This window comes from Lolium rigidum, chromosome 5, assembly GCF_022539505.1.
Source record: "Lolium rigidum isolate FL_2022 chromosome 5, APGP_CSIRO_Lrig_0.1, whole genome shotgun sequence".
NCBI classification, from domain to species: Eukaryota; Viridiplantae; Streptophyta; class Magnoliopsida; order Poales; family Poaceae; genus Lolium; species Lolium rigidum.
In genome coordinates, this window is record NC_061512.1 from 180544646 (window position 1) to 180565804 (window position 21159).

General features: G+C 46.7%; 4 protein-coding genes across 4 annotated transcripts; 3 read left to right on the plus strand and 1 right to left on the minus strand.

The window, feature by feature from the left end:
* Nucleotides 1-5848: 5848 nt before the first annotated feature.
* LOC124652906 (heat shock factor-binding protein-like) lies at nt 5849-9937 on the plus strand. Its single transcript, XM_047191951.1, has 5 exons — nt 5849-5949; nt 8331-8383; nt 8763-8786; nt 8874-8916; nt 9664-9937. The coding sequence occupies exons 2-5, from the start codon at nt 8336-8338 to the stop codon at nt 9786-9788; spliced, it is 240 nt and encodes a 79-aa protein (XP_047047907.1). The 5' UTR covers nt 5849-5949; nt 8331-8335; the 3' UTR covers nt 9789-9937.
* On the plus strand, nt 6066-7714 carry LOC124656780 (pentatricopeptide repeat-containing protein At1g52640, mitochondrial). The gene has a single exon (XM_047195462.1). The coding sequence runs from the start codon at nt 6066-6068 to the stop codon at nt 7704-7706; it is 1641 nt and encodes a 546-aa protein (XP_047051418.1). The 3' UTR covers nt 7707-7714.
* Nucleotides 9938-10660: 723 nt separating the features above from the next.
* LOC124652434 (enolase 1, chloroplastic-like) lies at nt 10661-16055 on the plus strand. Its single transcript, XM_047191444.1, has 7 exons — nt 10661-11058; nt 13364-13671; nt 13876-14030; nt 14122-14439; nt 15274-15420; nt 15502-15552; nt 15725-16055. Exons 1-7 carry the CDS (start codon nt 10661-10663, stop codon nt 15788-15790), a joined length of 1443 nt encoding a protein of 480 aa, XP_047047400.1. The 3' UTR covers nt 15791-16055.
* Nucleotides 16056-17567: 1512 nt separating this feature from the next.
* LOC124651262 (protein STRICTOSIDINE SYNTHASE-LIKE 10-like) lies at nt 17568-20814 on the minus strand. Its single transcript, XM_047190376.1, has 3 exons — nt 20495-20814; nt 20145-20417; nt 17568-18269 (listed from the first exon to the last, which is right to left on the minus strand). Exons 1-3 carry the CDS (start codon nt 20812-20814, stop codon nt 17753-17755), a joined length of 1110 nt encoding a protein of 369 aa, XP_047046332.1. The 3' UTR covers nt 17568-17752.
* Nucleotides 20815-21159: the final 345 nt, after the last annotated feature.

A 21159-nucleotide genomic window follows, 5' to 3' on the forward strand; every position in this document is an offset into this window, starting at 1 on the left:
TTCTACGGATCTTTCTTGCCGCAACTAGTACATAATATGATTACTCCGTCGCGGATCTTGCTTGGTACGGATCTTTACCAAGGCATTCCCTTTTATATTTCGTCGATGAACATTTATATTGCCCTTTTATCCCGTGTTGATGAAACTTCTCCCAAACAAAGTTTGGGAGCCCCGTTTATCCGTACATGCCTACAGCTTTTTCTCGTGTACATGTCTATTGTTGTATGAAGGGATATGTCTAATGATTATAACCTCGTTATCTTCTTAGGTAATACTATCAAGGTCCGACCTACTTCAAGGAGCAAGGTGAACTAGGTGATTGTTGATCCACATGAACCTATGTTGCTTGGTTCTTTAATTGCATCCATATGTTGTATCTCGCCGTCACTAATTGTTATTCTTTTCGTGCCAAGCACATATCCAACCCATCAACATCGGCATGGCAAAGACTCGGGAAGAAGCAACTGGTCGGTATGCGGCTTCATCCTAACATCATTGTGTCTAATTGATGCTTTTAATCGGGTGCGGGGTTTTTTTGGCTCTGTCTGAATATTTCTGTACCCTAGGATTAAATGAAACTAAAAGTTGAAAATTGCTATGATTAAACAATTTACCTTAGTTGTTCGAGTTGGCTTGCTTCTATGCATTTCAACCATCAATCTAATGGTTACATATTTTTCTCATACATGTAAAGAAGCGCCCCTCACCGAGATAGAGAAGGACAGGGCTAGGACAATGATGCGGAACAACCGTGTCTTACATTCCTTGGGTATCCCCGCCGTAGTGTCAATATTTAGGAAGTCACGTGGTGGTCGAGGTGGAGGTCGTTCCACACTTTCAAATGATGAGTCATCTGCCATAACACAGGGAGAGAGCTCAGATTATCATCCGAGCAATGACCAATTGGTTGACCAGGAGGATGGGGAGGTTGAAGGGAGTATAGGGGAACACATTGAGAAGGTGCATTCTCGCTTATCATCTTTGGAGGGCCGGCATTACTTGTATCTCGTTTTCTTATTTCTCGTTTTGCTATAACCTGTGATGTAATGCCATTTTGTTTTGCTATTTTTGCGAGGCATTGAAGGATCCCAAGAGTAGAAAGAAAAAGGCTTCTATTAGAAAGACAAGCCCAGGGAGGAGGAGTAAGAGGTTGCAAAAGGAACAAAGTTCAATGCCTCCTGTTAGAGTGTTTGCTGATGCTCCAGGAGGGAGAAAGAGGCATCTGGAACCTGTTGCTGAAGCTCCTTCCAAAAGAGTCACCAGGAGGACATCAAGTGAAGCGTCCGCAACCAACAATGAAGATACTCCGCCCCGCAACAATCGCAGAGAGCTCACCGCAGATTGATGAAAGGATCGATGAAGCAAGCACTCGTTCGCAGGGACACAGGTCCTACCGCATCCGATGTCATGGTCCATCAAGCACTTTGATTCCGATGGTTTTCTTGATCCCGAGGATGATGAAGACAAGTTTTTGTTGGACAAACTTGTCCACACTATCTACCGCCTTTTTGTTTATCTTTATAAACTCTTTTGGTTGTGGGTGCCGCTTTCTCGACATGATCTTTGTATGTATGCTATTCAGGTGGAACCACCGCCTGCAGTGGCCGTAAAAGGAAGGGCACCGGGTCGGGAGCAGATTTGCAAGGGGATGGGAGTCAAGCTTACCATTGAGATTCCTCCAGGGCTGAAACGTCCCGAGAAGCCTTTGCCTCGCCGCCAAGTTTGCATCGGAGGGTGGAATGCTTGCAAGAGGCCGGATGCCGCTCCTTCCGCATTTCAAGTTGTACAAGAGGGATGAGAATTTGTTGGCCGACTTCGTTGGAAAGATGGGGGTAATCTTCTTCATCACCAGCTTCATTTGTTAGATGATAGGAGTGCTTGCTTGATTGTTCATAGTTCATGATAACTAACCTCGTCCTTGCCCTTGTTTGCTTTGTAGGCAAATTTCAACATGGATACGTAGTCGGAAGACATCCGTAAGGCTTGCTATGACGTGTCGCGGAAAGTGTCGAAGAACAGCGCTACATCCCGAAAAGGGACTACTTCGACAAAGTACCAAAGAAATGAAGTCAGCATCAAGTCCCCCGTTAAGGATGTCTCGTGATGAAGAATGGGAAGCTCTAACCGCTTCCGTGGGTAACCCCAAGACACAGGGCATGTTCTTTGCTTCGCTTGCGGTCATTAGTGCTTGCATGGTAGACATGATGCTCATCGTTATAGTGTGCACATTGCCGAATATCATGATTGTGCCCTTCGCAGAACACATGTACCAAGAACAAGGACAGTCGTGCTGCGGTCAAATTTGGCCAAAAGACTGGCGCTCGTAGCTATGCTGCTCATCTGTATGCAACTGTAAGAACACTCTTACAGAATTTCCTTTTGCATCTTACTCTTGTCTCCACAAGCTTATGTTCTGATTCTTGGTGAACATCATTTCCAGAGGGAGGAGCGCAGAGGTGAAGAGCTAGATGCAGTCAACATCTTTAAGGTGACCCATCACAGCAAGAAGGATGGTTTCTCTGAGGAAGCTCTAGCTGCAATAGTAAGTGACTTGTTCATTTCACTTTTGTGAACCATTCTTGGACCTGTGCGTTTCCTGAATTGATGAATCTTTTGGAAATGGATCTCCAGGCTGATATGGAAGCCGAGATGGCTATTCCCGTGCCGTAAGGTGCACCGCCAAGGTCTGCAGTCGTCGTTGTTGCAAAGGTTCTTAGCAAGGAAGCCAAGCACGACACTTCCTCGAAGAATGCCGGACTTCAGCCCAGCTCCACCGTCAAGCTCAACAAGCCCACCGCAGCTCGCTGTATCGGCGCATGTTCATGACCCGGAAGCACAACTGAAGAGGTCCCAGGAGGAAGCTGAACAGATGAAGCAGCAGTTTGCTGCCATCATGGAAGAAGCTGCTGCCCAGAAGGAGAAGCAAGCGGCAAATGAAGCCGCACAAGCTCGCCGTGACAAGGACTACATGGAGCTCCTCAGCGGACCGAGGAAAGTGATAGGAGGCTTGCTCACATGATGTCCATCTTCGGAGCATCCGCGAATTAGCTCCCGCTCGCCGGTCGTATCCCTTTTTTGTGTCCCGCCATGGAACTTGGTCATATCCCGGCAGCATGACAATAACTTGGTCATATCTCGTGAACTTCTTACCGTGAATCCGTGAACTTTCTTGACATGTTGGTGAATCTCGTGAACTCTGGTCATTTTGCTCGTTGTCACTCGTCGTGAAATTTGCGCATTTGAAATGTTGTCTTTTATATTTTGCTCGTTGAATTTCCTAATTTAATATATGCACTGTTGGGCTATTGTGGGCTCTTAAAAGGCCAAGGCCCAAAGTAGCCTAGAAATATATGGGCTCTTAAAAGGCTAGAGCCCAACAAATAATTAATTGCATTTTCGAAAAATGGGAGTTGAAAAGGCCAAAAAAGGCTGAAGCCCAAAAAACTTGCGGAGACCGTAAAAGGCCAAAGCCCATAACTTTTATGGACCCAAAAAGGCCAAGGCCCAATATCTTTATGGACCCCAAAAAGGCCGAGGCCCAAAACCTTTGTGGACCCTATAAAGGCCTAGGCCCAAAATCTTAATGGACCCTAAAAGGCCAAGGCCCAAAACCATAATGGACCCTAAAAAGGCCAAGGCCCAAAAGTGTAATGGGTCCTAAAAGGCCACGGCCGAAAACCGTAATGGGTCCTAAAAAGGCCACGGCCCAAAACCGTAATGGATCCTAAAAGGCCACGACCCAATGGAAATTGGCCCAGGCCCGATAGTACAATGCAGCCTAAAAAGGCCGTTGAAAAAAAATAAGCTAAAAAGGCCGAGGTAATTGGGCCGGTTACGGGCCAAGGCCCAACAAAGCCGAAAAAATAATCGGAACTAATGGGCTCAGCCCACATAAGGAGCCGAATGGACCGGGCTGAATTCGGATAACGACGTTTCTAATTCGTCACAATTTTGCCACGTCGGATTGCCACGCCGGACTCGGGGCAGGTGCCCATGACGTTTTGGGAACGTCATGCCGTCGATGACATTTTAAAACGTCACAAAGCTCTACGACGTTTTCAAGTGAAACGTCTTAAGCACTCACCGCTGACTCCCAGCTTTCGATGTTTTGAAAGTCGTCACAATAACGTCACAAGTAGCCATTAGTGACGTTTCAGTGACACCTTTATTTCGTCAACTTATGGCAGATTTCTTGTAGTGACTACTATACTAGCACACCTACCTGTTATCATAAATTCAGAATTGGCGATGATAATGACCAAAGCCGAATTCGATGCCATCAACGGCGACGGTGGATTCGCCTCCTCCTCAACATCTTCCATGCAGAGAAGTCAACCACGACACCGCCCCCCCAAACCACCTCATATGTTTGTTTAGGTTGGGCAAGGCCCAATGGATGGCCTTTTATTAATTCGAACATTTCTATCCTGCATGGATGACTTCTCCCCTATAGCCTTTCATCTTTTGTAGCCTCTGGTCCCTCCCTCCCTCCCTTCCTAATATTCTTCTTCATCTACTGCATTCCTCTTTCACATCCCCGATAGCTTTGGTAGCTGGTGATGCATGGGAGTGACTACTATGTATCTTTCCCATCTATCTACTGAGCTTGTAGAGCTTTTCCTTTGTCCCCTACATCGATCATGTGGGCTAGGTTCTGGGATTTCCTGGGGAAGCTCTGGGCATATTTATAGAGCTCGGTGAGGTCTGGTTCGTCCCTTCGTCGACGACGATGGACAGGATACTGCGGGCGACAGTGTAATGATCACACCACTTGCCTCTCTTGGATTACTAGTAAAATATGTTCTTACTTACCATCAAGTGTTGGCTAGGTCAAGTAGGGTTTAGTACTTGACTTGTATTTCTTATAGCATTAGTTAGTATCAATGACTTACCTCACTTAGATAGGCTTTGAATATTAACCTAGAGTTCTACTAAATGGATGGTGTAAACATATATAGATAATCCTCTCCTTTCTCTGAGGTTCAATAGGAATGAGTTTGAATGGACAAGATTGAATAGTCAAGGGTTGATAAAGAATGAATATGCATGTCCCTGGCTTGGGTTCAATATTGTAGTTGAAGATATACCATGTGCATCATGTTAGAAATATTGATTAGGTAGAAAAGACATAGAAAAGATAAGTAAAGAATAGTTTTTTAATTATTCATGTTCTTTGATTTATGGTTGAACAATTCTTCATGTGTTGTTGTAAGGAATGTCATGTTGAGATCTTTTATAAGATCTTGTAATTGATCCTTACTTAAGGTATTGTTATTGTGAAGCTAATTCCATTTGATGTAACCCATAGATCAAATCATCTTTACCCGAAACAAGGTTTTAGCAAAGATCATATTGAGGTTTATAGCGCTTGACTTGATGAGCTACTTCAATTCCATCAAGTCAAGAGAAATTCCAGTTACTGTGACAAGTTTTATTTGAAAGCGCAAAAATTCTCCGGATTTTCTATACATGAATGCAATGCACACTTTGGTGTTCTCTCATTTTGTAGCTTCTAAACCTGGGATATTGGTTCTCAAGACACACAAACCTAGTCCTAACCATATCGGTTCATGATGGCAGGCATTGCGAAGGAAACAAAGGTTGTGCCCAAGGAGAAAAACCCTAGCCACCTTTGAACAAAGAAAAATACCTTGCAAGTAGGAAAAGTAAAAAAGAATATGAATATAAGAACATCTTTTAGACCGGCCCGCTATGCGAACCTACTATGCGAAAGCGAAACAACGTAAGATGGGCCATTCTTTGGAGCCCTTTTTCTTCAAAATTCAAAGCCCTTATTACAAGGAGCGTCCATGGACCCTACCTGTCAATCCTCGCAGATCCCTCTCTTCATTTCCACCGGAGTCGCAAACCCCACGCCTCCACCGCGAGCTCCTCCGAATCCACCGGCCGGCGGTGACTCTCCCTCCTCCGGCGATCCGAACCTCCTCGGTAAGCCCCCTACACACCCTCCTACTGTCACATCCATTTCGTGCTCTCTAGCACGCGTGCATCCTTACGTTGCTCGCGGATCCGCTGGTACTACTACCACCGCCTCACACCCACCGATGCAATCCGCCGCGAGATCGCTCGCCGCGCCACTCCGCCGGCCGCCGCCACGCAGAGCGCTCCCCGTCCCCGTCCCCCTCCCCCGCCTCTCCACCGCGTCGCCCCAGGAGGATCCGTGCCCGGATCCAGGCCCAGGCCCAAGCCCAGACGCCGACCCGGGGCTCGTGAGCGCGCTCAGCCGCGTGCTCAGCGACTTCCGCGGCCCGCTCCACGACCTCCCCGCCGCGCTCCGCGGCTTCGCGCCGCGCCTCACCCCGGACGCGGCGGCCGCGGTGCTGCGCCGGTGCCGCCACCTCCCCGTGCCGTCGCTCCGGTTCTTCCTCTTCGCCGCGGCGCTGCCCGGGTTCGCCCACCTGCCGGACTCGCTCCTCGTCCTCGCCAACTCGCTCGCCGGCGCACGGCTCTTCCCGCTGCTGCGCTCGCTGCTGTCCGACCTCCCGCCGGCTGCGCTCTCGCGAGGCCTCTTCCCGCGGCTGTTCCGCGCGTACTCGCGCGCGCTCCTCCCGGATGACGCGGTCCGGGCCTTCTCCTCCATGGCGGGGTTTGGGTTCCACCCGACCCTCGCTGATTTTCACTCGCTGCTCTTTGCCCTCTCACATAATGGCCTTGTAGAGCACGCCGAGACCTTCTTCAGAGAATCGGCAACCAGTTTCGATGTCTCAGCGAAAACCTACACAATCCTGATCTCTGGGTGGGCTGTTGTGGAGAAGCCGGAAAGCGCGCAAAAGCTATTTGATGAAATGGTCGAGAGAGGTGTCGAGCCTGATGTGCCTGCCTACAACGCGTTGATTGATGCCTTATGCCGCGGAGGCGATATTGCACGTGCAGAGGAGCATCTGAAAGATATGCAACAGAGCCGCGGGCTTGTTCCGGATGCTGCCACTTACGGTCCATTCATCCGTGCCGCCTGTGCATCAAAGGACGCCCGGGCCTCTCTTCGTGTGCTAGATAGGATGCGCACGCACGACCTCACACCAAACGTATTCACATACAATGCTATAATTCGTCTGTTGTGTGAGTTGGGAGAGATTGAGGAGGCTTACAATATCCTCGGTGAGATCATCGCACGAGGCGAGAAGCCTGATGTTTGGAGCTACAACACACTGCTTAATACGCATTGTAAGAAGAACGAAGTGAACAAGGCCTTGAGGGTCATTGCGAGGATGGATAAAGGCTTGTGCGTACCAGACCGTCATTCTTACAACATGCTGCTAAAGATGTTGATTGGTATAGGAAGGATTGATAAGGCTGTCGAGATTTGGGATGGGATGGAAGAGCGTGGCTTTCACCCTGGTGCAGCAACTTATGCCGTCATGATCCATGGACTGTCTTGCAAGAAGGGAAGGTTAGAAGAGGCCTGCAGCTATTTCGTTATGATGGTGGATGAAGGTATCCCACCTTACCAGGCCACGTGTGAGGTTTTGAGGGACAGGCTGACAAGGCACGCCCTGAGGGACCAACTTGAGGTCATCACTGATAGGATGAGGCGGAGCACTTCCTGCACAATACAGGAAATGGCAAGTGTCATGTGCACTAGTAAGAAGGCAGATGAAACTAGAAGCGTGAGCATTGAACAAGAACTAACAGGGCATGCTCTTGATGAGAGTGAATGGAGGGGGAAATGGAAACTAGGAGACTGAACATTGGTGCCATTGGCCTTGTTTACAAAGCCCTGTACAATGTGATGTTTTCCTGTCTGTCTCTCTATTGTACAACTTATAAGGTAGTAAAACTTTTGGTCTACCTCATATGAAAGTTCTACCAGCACAATAGACTTAGTGCAATGTCCAATTTAATGAAATTGGAAGGATATGATGCTTGATTCCTGGTCAAGCAATTGGTGATGGAGTATTTAGAAGCCTGCCTACCTTTCCTTGCCACCTTTTCGTCTTTTGTGTACTCCTTGACCAGTAGGATGCTATGAATAAATTCCAACATTACCACTGTTTCCCATTTTTGCTCAGATGATTTATTTTTCCACTATGATTCTTATTATTTTTTCAAGTACGTCGACCTCTTACCTTTTCATACAATCATATGTACATCTGTCAATACTCATATTACATCAAGTATTTATCCATTTTCAGTATTATGACTTTGTTGGTATGAAATGTAATCACCATGCTGATAGTACTAAAAACTGAGATACATTTCACCCATTATTTGTTAATATTCTGACACAGCAGTCATTTAGTTTCACTTATTTGTATTTCTTCTGTATAGTATCATTTCTGTTAACTCCTTCACTGGATTTGTTCTTGCAGCAAATATGGATTCAGATCCCTCATCGCAGAACCCAACAGACATGACAGCATTTGTAAGTATAGATGTTATATACTTCTGTGCATTGTAACGTTGTAGGCATACATCATTTACTTCAATGATATTTTATCCTTTTTCTGGTGCAATAATTGTCTGAACATAGCCTATTTCTCTTCAACCTGCTTGTACACACTTTATGGATCATTTTGGAGTGTTTGTATATTCTAGCAGTAATGTATTAAGTTGATGTTTGAACTAATAATCTGGAAAGCATTGCTGTAACATCAACTTAGTAGATGGTGAGGTTAACAGTCAAATTCTGCAGTTTTTCTACTGTTTAAGAAGTCGTATTTCGCTTTTGAGAAACCAGAAGTGTACCCCTTTGTGTAACAGAAATAAACAGTTTTGCTGATAGTTTTTGTCTTTTATTTCAGGTGCAAAACCTCCTTGGTCAGATGGTGAGTGCCTCTGAATATGTTTTTGTTAACATCTACACTTGAGTATTTACAAACACTTAACGCTTGTTAAATGATGATGAATTTCAGCAAACAAGGTTTGAGTCTATGTCCCAGAACATCGTGTCAAAGAATATCCTTACCTGCGGATTATCATTATTCTTTTTGTTACCATCATTGTTTTCATGGCCCTATTTGGTTCATCATCTTACGGCAATGCACAGTTAACTAGAGATAGCGCTCTATTTTTGTTTACCTGTTTGCTGAAATTATTATTATGCCATTATGCATTTATGGTGCTGATATATGTAGAAAATAATTCTTCAATGTTATGTGTTTCTTTCCTATTTGTTTTTTGGAAGCTTTTAACATTCATCAACCTTTTGATATTGAAAAATGAGCCAAGTATACATGCATGTATGATATATCAGTATGCCACACACCATTACCCAATAACCATGGCAATGGGATCTTATTGTTGTTTTGAGAAATCTATGCTGCTGTTACAGTGCTCACGAGCAAACTAGAAGCTGTCTGTTTTACTTACTGCTTTCCTTCATACAATTATACCCGAGTTTGTCTGATTGCTCAGTCATTCCTTTGTGTACCACAACTTGTATATGTTAGTGTACCAAGATTCTTGCTACATTGAGATAAATTTAAAGATTGTTGCTAAATCAGTGCAAGGCTAATGACACAATTTTCAGAATCATACTGTAATTTTAAAGCGGAGTAGTACATATTTCTATCATGTTGACACCAGAAAGAGCTCTTTGCATCATCCACTTTTGTTACAGTAACTGCACCAAGTTGATTGCTGCATGAGTTTTACAGTACCTCTGGGCTGCCATCCTCTGTCTTTTCCTTGACCACACTGCACTAGATGAAATGGGAACCAAGATCGACGAGCTGGAGCAGAGCGTCAACGATCTGAAAGCTGAGATGGGCACCACCGAGGCACCTGCCAAGAAGCCTGAAGAGGCAAAGCCGGCTGACTCCGCATAACTTGGCTGTAGGCCAGAGATTGGCTAGTAAAGATTTCGTGCCTACATGACTAAGATTTCGGCCTTTATATGCGTATCTGAGGGTTTCCCATGGACCATATCTCTTGTATGAGTGTACTTTCCTATTAGACATCTATTGCTGCGACTGTAGCTTCTGCTTCTGCTCTCCAGAGCCCAGATATTATCGTCAGTTTTAGGTTGTTTTCTTATTACTATGATCATTCTGGTACTGCTGGTTTGCCTTTTTTAAGCTGATGATGCTTCAAGACGATGTATTAGCTTGTACGCAATTTTATCAACCTCGCTGTTTCTGTCGAAGAGTTCTGCTGCACTGCCTGCAATCAGCGTGCTAATCCATTTAGCATTTTTTTTTTCAGAAAATGTATTCCTTGAATTACCTTCGCGTGTTTCTCGGATGTCTAGGAAGATATGAAACTGAGGCCGTTTGTGAAATTTCTATGGCGATCATGTGAGTGCCTGAACATCAGCGGCACTCCGGCATCACGTGCACTGCACATGCCAATATGAACTCGCATCGCCTCGCCCTCCCGGTCTCCCACCGGCGACCACGACCAACCCCCAAAGGCCAAAAACGCCACCAGCCAGGAGGCAAAACACGAACCACGGCGACCAACTACAACCACTGACCGACACGCGGGTCCCACCCGCCACCTCCGCTTCGCCGCCTCCACCAACCCGCCTCCTTCAAAATTTTATTCGCGAGAAACCCCCTCGACGTCCCACCTCGCCGCCTCCGCCCAACGAACCAACCAAACCCGGCGACCTCCTCCAAGAGCCGCCGCCGCCGCCACCGCTACATAGTGCCACCCCCCGGCCCCGGCATATCCGCTCCCCCCCAGCCAGCCTCCCCAGATGGCCCACCAGCTCCTCCTCCCCTCCAAGCCCCTCCTGCCCGCCGCCGCGGCCGCCGCCACCCCGCGCCGCGCCGGCCGCTCCGTCGTCTCCGTCCGCGCGGCGGTCTCCGCGTCCTCCGCTCCCGCCGCGAAGGCCGCCGGGGCGGAGTCCGTGCGGTCGATCCGCGCGCGCCAGATCGTGGACAGCCGCGGGAACCCCACCGTCGAGGTCGACCTCGTCGCCGGCGACGGCAGCCTCCACCGCTCCGCCGTGCCCAGCGGGGCCTCCACGGGGATCTACGAGGCGCTCGAGCTCCGCGACGGGGACAAGGCCGTCTACGGGGGCAAGGGCGTGCTCACCGCCGTCCGCAACATCAACGACATCATCGCGCCGAAGCTCGTCGGCGTCGACGTCAGGTGAGCCTCAGCCTGCCTGGGTTACAAAAGCAAAATCTATATCAAGCCGGTCTCAGAAAATGTCGAATCCGATCATCCGGTTAGTGTGCGGGCGGGGAACGCGTTGCTGCGCTCTTGCTGTAGATTCATGATCCAACTGCCAACTGGACAATATCAGGGGTTCGAGCGAGTTGACCGGTTTGACTATTGGACGTATGGACCTTCTTCCCTCGATAATAACTATTGATTTCAAGTAAAATCTAACGTGTTCAAATTGATGTGATGGATCATGTTTTTCTTGCTTAGTTCTGAATTGGGTTGCTCGTTATTATTGCCTAATAGTATTAGTGATTGGGTAATGGAGCCAAACTGATGGTTTGATTTTGTATGAGTTAGCTGCTCTTGGCTTTGTATGCATTCCTTGTGAAATAAGAAAATTTCACTATTGCTCATGTTTATTGCCGAGCTACTTATTCATGCTGATAAGAATATTTGGTTCAGAACAAATCGTGCTGCCATTGCTGTTGATCATTTAGTACTTCAGTAAGTGATAATTTTAGTCCGCAGTGTACCTTGTGTTGAACATACTTTGGTAAGTCCCGGTAAAAGAAATAAAAGAATCTGTAAGTTAAGGTTCAAATGAGTGCAACTAGGAGTAAGACCTGTATAGAACTACAACGGTGTAAAGGAAAACAGCTGACAAAACTCCTGGGCAAGCAAAGCGGATAGAAATATAAATTCAGAACACTAAGGGGACAAGAGCCATGATTACTTCTTAAAATAAGATATTATTGTCCCGAAAATTAGTCTTCCTCTTTGTGACCAGTTGTTTAACACGGCTGTCATTTTATTTGGACCTCTCTCTTTTAGAAAATTGATATCCAATAGTGATGTTGGCATTTCCTAGGCATATCATTGTGTGGACTCAGCAGTCAGTAGATTTGTACTGACTTGGCTGTGATTGCTGAAGTTTGAAGCTGACTAATTTCTTGCTCACGCAAACCCTATCTTCCTTTCTCACTATTGTAGTAACCCATGCACAATTATACTCCCTCCGTCCAGAAAAAGGATGTCTCAACTTTGTCAAAATTTGTATGTATCTTCACACTAAAACTTGTCTAGATGCATGCATATGTAGACAAAGTTGAGACATCCTTTTTTTGACGGAGGGAGTAGTTGTATTTACTGCTATTAGATTTAAATTTTTGCATTTGTAAACCTTAGTAGATTGAATTTTTCATGGGGTTGGTTTATTTCTAGCTTGAGCAATCTCACAATACTTTCCTAATGGATTGGCATGGCACTAACGTCTATGTGGAGCATGGCTCAGCTGAAGCGGCACATAAGAACTACAATACAGACATTTGATGCAAATTACGAGATTGTATTTATATTGTGAAATTAGTAACATTCAGTTCAACTGTTGAACAATAAATGATTTTTGGATATTTGTACCACTGTTTATGGTTGGATTAATTCCCCAATTTTGTGGGAGTAGATGATTCAATCACATGAATTGCTGCGCTCTTGCTGTAGATTCATGATCCAATTGCCAACTGCATAGTATTGGGGATTTTAGTGAGTTGACCAGTTCGACAATTGGATGGATGGATCTTCTTCCGGCGAGGATAACTATTGATTTCAAGTAAAAGTAAAATATGTTCAAATTGATGCAATCAATTCTGTAAGTGTTCATTTCAGAATTGGGTTGCTGATTAGTTCTTAATACTAATGAATTAGGTAATAGAGCGAAACCTACGGTTTTCTTTTGTAGGATTTAGTTGCTCGTGGGCTTTGTACTCATTCCTTGTAAACTTAAAATTCTGATGGTGCAGTGATGACCCATATGCAGGGATTGAAGTTAATTAAGCTCTTGGCCAAGCAAACTGTAGATGCCTTTCTGATTGTGGTACTAGGCTCTGCATGATAGTGCAGTGATAACCAGTATGCAGGGATTGAAGTTGACTAAGCACTTGCTCAAGCAAACTCTGGATAATTATAGTTATATTGCCTGTCCTGTTAGTAGTATGAATTTGTATGGGATTGGCTTATTTCTAGTTTGAGCAATTACCTGTCCTGTTATTAGGAATTAATGTTACCGCGGAGGGAGCCATTCAATTATGCTACCACCAAAGGAAACCAGCCCTGATTCCATTTCTAGGATTTCAAGGGGGGTTGCCAAGTAAAGTAAATGTGCTATTGCCTTTGTTAGTTTGGACCCAGATAACTGTTTGATATTTGGAGGTGATGTTGACTTCCTGTTATCGTCTGTGGTTCTGTGCCTGGAATTTGGTTGTGATGCAGAGTTTGTTTATGATTTTGCCAGGAACCAGAGTGATGTTGATGCGATCATGCTTGAAATCGATGGAACCCCAAACAAATCACAATTGGGCGCCAATGCTATTCTTGGAGTCTCTTTAAGCGTATGCAGGGCTGGTGCTAGTGCAAAGGGAGTTCCTCTGTATAAACATATTCAGGAGCTGTCAGGCACCAAGGAGCTTGTCATGCCTGTCCCAGCTTTCAATGTAATAAACGGAGGTAGCCATGCCGGTAACAACCTGGCCATGCAGGAATTCATGCTTTTACCAGTTGGGGCAACATCGTTTGCTGAGGCTCTTCGTATGGGCAGTGAAGGTACTTTATTTTATTCTTATCACTTACACCACTTTACCTCTTAGTGTGTTTCATCTAGCTTGAGATTAATCAGTTGTCACCATTATTCAGTAACCATAGATAGTTCTAGACTTCTGCTATTTTTTTTGTTTGTTTTTGGTTGTTCCATCTTTAACCCTCACTGAGAGTATGTTGTTTTGTGTGCTTCACTTGTCCACGTTACAGTTTACCATGTTCTTAAGGGCATCATTAAGGCAAAATACGGTCAAGATGCCTGCAATGTTGGAGATGAGGGGGGCTTTGCTCCTAATGTTCAAGACAACAGGGAGGGCCTTGTGTTGCTTATGGATGCCATTGAGAAGGCAGGCTACACAGGAAAGGTGTGTTGCCACTTTTTCTTGTTGGACTGGCAACATGTTTGATCTCCTTTTTTTTTCTATTTGTAAAACTGAGAAAAACACTGTGGTGCAGATTAAAATTGGAATGGATGTTGCGGCTTCAGAATTCCTTATGAAGGATGGAAGCTATGATTTGAACTTCAAGAACCAGCCTAATAATGGAGCTCATGTTCTTTCCGCCCCACGTCTCTGTGATCTTTACAAGGAGTTTGTCAAGGATTTCCCTATTGTATCCATTGAGGATCCTTTTGATCAAGATGACTGGAGCTCATGGACTTCGTTGCAATCCTCAGTTGATATCCAAATTGTTGGGGATGATTTGCTTGTCACAAACCCCAAACGGATAGTAGAGGCTATTGGCAAGAAAGCCTGCAATGCTCTGCTGCTGAAGGTAAACATTTCCTGTCTCATTTCTGGCATCTGCTCCTTTTCTATTTCAGTGGACAAATGGTACTCATTCTTGTAGTTAAGCCTGACAATGGTCCCATAGCTAAACTAGAACTGAACCATACCCAAGCAACATGCAGTTTAGAACCAGAACTGAACCACACCAACACTGTGGTGCACAACTAAAACTAAACATTGTACACCGAAACCAAAACCAAACCACTTGCGGCGCGTAGTAGCAAAGGTTACTTTGCTAGATAGCTAGCCAGTTTGCATTGATATTTATGGCAGCACAAATGATGCACGCAACATGCAGGGGGCTGGTAAGTCCAACTCAAACCAAATAAAGCTGCTGCTTTCGTGCCGAGGCGTTGAATTTTAAAGAAAACTGCTCAGGCCCATCTAAAAAACCGGGTCTTAACCTGAAGTTTTGGTCAGTTCCAGCCGTAACTATTCAGACCCATAACTAACCATACCCAACTGTTTACATCAGGAAACCAAACTAACCCAAACTGTAGACAGGACACGGCCATCTCCAACCGAACTAAACAAACCTGGAATGAGAAACTTAAACCATCCAACCCGGTTATGCTAAAACCGTTCTCAGATTTACTTGTAGTGTATTTGTTAAAGATAGCTGATGTTGATTGCGGCATAATATTTTACACATAACTAGTTTACATATATTCTCTGTTGTTACATAACTAGCTGATAACAAATGAATTGGGAGGTCACCGACCACCAAATTCTTCTCCTTCTAGTACTGAACACTAGTAAGCAAGTTAAGCCTTGTGCTGCCGAACAGAACATGCTTGACTCAGTTTCGTTTGCCTTTCAGGTTAATCAGATTGGTACCATCACGGAATCAATCCAAGCTGCTCTTGATTCTAAAGCTGCTGGTTGGGGCGTGATGGTCAGCCACAGAAGTGGTGAAACAGAAGATAATTTCATTGCGGATCTAGCTGTTGGTTTAGCAAGCGGGCAGGTAAGGGCCACTAGAAATTGTAATCATGCTACTGTATTTCTTCGAGTGTTCATCAGGTGACCCCTCATTCGTACATTTCAGATAAAGACAGGAGCTCCATGCAGAAGCGAGAGATTGGCCAAGTACAATCAGGTAAAAGATGATAATACCTGCTCGGCCTTAATGTTTTTACTGCTCTATATGTAGCGAATGTCCTCCTGATTATGCTTTCCAGTTGTAATATTATAATTACTTTGGTATGTTTTTTTTTGTTCTTTTGTCTGTTGTTTCCTCCCTAAATATGTGCATTTTCATTTCCATGCAGCTTGTGCGGATTGAAGAGGAGCTTGGCAACGTGAGGTACGCCGGGGAAGCGTTCAGGTCTCCATGATAAACCAGAATTGCAGAATACTGGTACTAGAGCCGTTAAAATTTCTACAGGGGCACCATTGGTGTGCACATCTGTCGACTAGAAATAAGGTATATGTAGGGCGTATCAATTCATGATATCTTGTACCCCGGCGCATCCCATTTTTTGCGGCTAAAATTTATCGCAGAAGATGCATGCTATTATTAACTGCATCTGTACCTTGAGCTACGATACATTTTCCTTGATGAACATGGATGATTAATTACTTTTTGGGAAGGGTAAAACATGTAGCAACACGGACACTGTACACAGATTGAGCCCAGAGTCGCGCTCAGGCGCAAGCACAGTACTCTGTCTACTTCACAACATGGTTGACATTTTCTTTTGCCGGAACATGAACAGCAATGTTGCGGCGTTGTACCGGTGATGTAGCACAGGAGCATCTAGGCGTGTGTTAGTGATGCAAACTTGAAGAGGCCGACGTAGGGCGTTTCGACGGAGCCGATCCAGAGCGAGCCGTGCCGCTGCACCGCCTCGCTCACCATGACATCGCCGAACCAGGGACGATGACCCTGACAGTGCTTATGGAGTTGGGCGTTGTCCCGGTGTCGGCCCAGCACGTTGTCCGGGTAACCCGGCAGCTCGGCGAGCACCTCCGTCTTCCCTGCCGCGGGGCCGCGCAGCCAGTGCCGGAGCAGCCTGCACGAGGACGTCTCGGCCATGATGAGGTGTGTGTTGTCGGCGCTGATGGCGACGCCGTTGGGGAAGGCGAGGCCGGAGCTGAGCACGGTGACGTTTCCTGTCCGCGGGTCGTAGCGCACTAGCGCATCAGCCGCCCGTCGCATCGCCGCTGAGAACCACCAGCAGGTAGTCACTGCAGAAGTGCATTCAGAGATCAACATAAGCCCTCCTGTAGAAGGACGACAACAGAACAAAGGCTGCAGCAGCAGCTCTGACCAGTTACCAATGCGCGTCAATTCATTTCATCAAGGTCTGATGTACTACGTGCTCCATAGAAGTATTGCTGGAGCGTGTAGCGATGCTCTCGCTGCTCCAGGACAGACAGGGCCTTCATTGTGCTGAAGACTAGCAGCTGGAGTATTTACGTTGCTGCAGCTACTGATGCTGTTGCAGTTCGATGGTTGATTGGGGGGAGTGAGCCGAGCTCGATCAGGTGAGGACTAACGAGTTGATGCTACCTCTAACCCACCCTATCATTTTCCTCAAATTGAAGGGATATAACAGTATGGCCTGGCCTAGCTTATTAATGTGAAATTTTCCCTGTGACTCTCAAGAATTTCTTACGAGCGTACGGCGAAGATAATGACTTGCCGAATGAATGTTGTACGTGGCTATGGATAGTGGCAACCGACCGTGCTGCTTCGACCAGATTGGCAACAAATTGGATGTGCTCGTCAGCTTAAATTGGGGATAGCTAGAAATTAATGCCCACCAATATACTGGTAGCCTAGATCCTTGGTCTTTCTTTGCTACTACAAGATTCTTCCAACTGCTATAGTAAACACAAGATTATTCCAACTGCTATAGTAGGAAATACATATTGGCTCTCGGGTGCAACGCACCCCTATACTTGAAAAAATAAAATAAAAAATTAAGAAAGTTCAAAGGCAGTTCCATACAAAGAACATACTGCCTCTGTCTATAAATATATGTTTTAGGTTTATCAAAATTTGTAAATTCTGAACGGAGGGAGTATTATACTTGCGGTAACAAACAAGAACAACAAGTATGCTTGCTCATTTTTCGCAGACCAGTTCAATTTCACTTTACCCCGTTCTAAAATGGAGTGTTAATACTTTGGTTGAGTAAACACATATATATAGCAACATAGAAAACACAAGTACTGTACACAAGTTGAGTCTACACGAGCGCTCAGACGCACGCACTAGTCTCTACTGCTTCACAACATGAACTGACTGACGTTTCGTTGGCGGGAACATGAATAACAAGCTTGCGACGCTGCTAGGCGTGTGTTAGAGAGGCGAACTTGAAGAGGCCGACGTAGGGCGTCTCGACGGAGCCGATCCACAGCGACCCGTTCCGCTGCACCACCTCGCTCACCGTGACGTCGCCAAACCCCCGAAGCGCCGCGGCCACCGTGCCGTTCCGGCCGCCGGCGACGACTACCCTGACGGCGCTTATGGAGTTGGGCGTGGTCCCGGTGTCGGCCCAGTCCTTGTCCCGGTTGAGACCCACCCAGTACCCGCCCCGGCCGGCTCCGTCGGGGCGGACGTTGTCCGGGTAGCCCGGCAGCTCGGCGAGCACCTCCGTCTTACCAGCCGCGGGGCCGCGCAGCCAGTGCCGGAGCAGCTTGCACGATGACGTCTCGGCCACGACGAGGTGCGTGCGGTCGGCGCTGAGCGCCACGCCGTTGGGGAAGGTGAGGCCGGAGCTGAGCACGGTGACGTTGCCCGTCCGCGGGTCGTAGCGCATCAGCCGGCCCGTCGCGTCACCGCTCACCACCACCAGGAGGTAGTCGCTGCAGAAATTCAGAAATCAACATAAGTCTCCTGTAGATTGGTGTCAAGAGAACAAGGCAGCTCTGACCAGTTTTCAATGCGCGTCGCGTCGTGTTAATTCATTCATTTCATTAAGCTTTATTATCGGCTGTACGTGCTCCATAGGAGTAGTGCTGTAGCGATGCCGTCTCTGTTCCAGACAGGGCCTTCATTGTGCTGAGCAGGTGATAGGATTAGCAGCCGGAGAATTTACGTTGCTGCTGCTGCTACTGATGGTTGGCGCCTTGAGAAGTTGGGGGAGTGAGCTGAGCTCGATCAAGTGGGGACTGACGAGTTGATGCTACCTCTAATTTTCCTCAAATTCCAGGGACATAATATGGTCTAGCTTATTAATGTGCATTTTTTTCCTGTCACTCTCGAGAATTCGTTGCGAGCGTACGGGGAAAATAAATGACTTTTTGCCAAAAGAATGTTGTGCGTGGCTATGAATAGTGGGCAACCGACCGTGCTGCTTCGTCCAGATTGGCAACAACTTGGGGATATGCTCGTCAGCTCAAATTGGGGATAGCTAGAAATTAATGTCTCCCACTATACTGGTAGATTCTTCCAACTGGTCCTTTTTTTTGCAACAAGATTCTACCAACTTCTATAATAGTAAGACAAGTGGCAGACTTAAGTTTTTTTGCTACGAGATCTTTCCAACTTCTGTAATAGTAAAAACAAGTGACAAACTTAAGTTTCTTTGAAACAAAAGAGTCGCATCAACTTTGAATGTTGCACTGTTTGGACATGTCTTAAGGCAAACTTTATTAACTTTGGCCAATCCCCTAAAAAAAGTAATACTAGCATTCATGATATTAAACTAATATCGCTAGATTAATCTTGACATATAGTTAAAAAAATATAGTAATTTTACATTCATATATGTTTGTTTTGTGTAAAAACTTAGTTGAATTTGAAAATGTTTGACTTTTCAAAATGGAAAACGTACACTTATTTAGGCGGAGGGAAGGAGCAGTTCATGGAGTACGGTTAAACCTTCAGTTTTTATGCATTTTGGAAATGCTAAACTTACAGATAGAATCCTACGGGATTTCTTCTACGGACAGACGTGTCACTCGTGCAACTGCGGCGGAGATTTTTCAGCCACCACCCGAGTCCCTGCTCTACACGATGAGTCCGTATGGTTCCTCCGTAAGAAAGTTCCGTAAGTGTAGCATTTCCGTGTGCATTTAGTCCAGACAAATGGTGAAAAAAAAAACTGCATTTTAGTTACAGTCAAGCTGATCTGGTTGACTTGTTGTCTTTCCAGCATCAGTTCAGTTTCGCCTTCCTTTACCCATACAAGAACAGATTGTACTTGCTGTGACAACAAGAACAACGTATGCTTGCTCATTTCTCGCAGATCAGTTCACCTTCATTTTAACCCCTTCACTTTCGGTGCCTAGAGCTGTTGTCTCTAGAGAAGTTTACGACTTTCTCGCCACCTTACTTGTTGTCTAATCCGTAGTTAATTGATGGGTCCCCTCCAATGTCTCACTTGAATCGTCTTGTGGTCTCATGTATTGGTAGAGTAGATGTGGCTTTGTTGTTCCCTTGGTGGTGGATGTACCGTTTGTGTGGGCTTGACTTTATCGTTGCTGTAGATTTTCGCTTGATTTTCTTCTAAAAACGGTGCATTTTTCTCTTCTTAATTAATCCATGAGCCAAATCTTTTACCTCCGTTAAAAAAACTTTACCTCCTTCCGGAATGGAGTGTAAATAAATAATTAATCGGAGAATGCGCGTGCATGTGCAAATAGACCAGCTAGTGTGCATCAACTCCTGCCACATGCGTGTTTTATTCCTGGCGGAGCAGCGATAAATCTGGTTATACCGTGCATAGTAGTACGTACCTCCGTTGGTAGGCGGTGCTGCTGTCCGTGAAGTAGACGTCGCCGGTCTCCTGGTCGACGTCGACCCCGTTGAGGAAGTTGAAGGGCACGCCGGCGGCCTCCGTGGCCACCACCTCCGCCAGCCCGCCGCGCCGCCCCACCCGCATGAGCCCCAGGTAGGCGTCGGCGATGTACATGTCGCCGGTCTTGCGGTGGAACTGCAGGCCCAGCGGCCGCCCGCATGCGCTCTCCGTCTCCGCCAGCTTCTTCTTCGCCGCGCACTCCGGCACCGTCCTGCATGAACGAACATCTCCGGTTAGCTCGCCGCCTCGTGTTCAATATGCATGGCCAATGGGCCGTCGATCACTCACTTGTGCTTGTAGTTGTGGGCGAACTCGGTCCAGCCGGGGCGGCGGCGGCCGCTGCCGCTCCAGCGGAGGATCCGGCCGTTGGAGACGCCGGTGTACGGGCCGACACCGTGGTGGTCGAAGGCGAGGCTCTCCGGGCCGAACGCCGGCCGGCGCAGCCGCACCGGCACGACCCTCGGGCCGGCGTTGATGGACTTCATCTCCTGGGCGGCGGCCGCCATGGGAGGCGACCACACCACACATAGGATCATGGCGAGGGAGAGGAAGGACGTCGCGAGTAAGGTGGCAGAACAGCGGCAATGCCTGGCCTCCGCCATGTCCATTAGCTTGGAAAGCAGCGGCGGCGCCATGTGCTTTTTTATAGAAGTTGTCAGGGGTAGCTCCAGCTCTCCTGGTAGACATGGTAATTGGTAACCATCCAACAAGTAGATGGATGTGGCGAGCTGCTCGCAGGTCATAACTACTCGTGGTGTAGTAAGTGTAACTGCGCAGGGGTGTCACGAAAAGTTTCAACTCAGAACCAGGACTGCCTCAGCCCTCATGGCTGCACGGGAGGAAGGACTGGGGACAAGCACGTGCACGCATCTTGAGGCATGCATCAACGGTCCATTATACTACATCCGATCTCTTTTATCAACTTCAAATCTCTTAGAGACGGTGAAAACAAA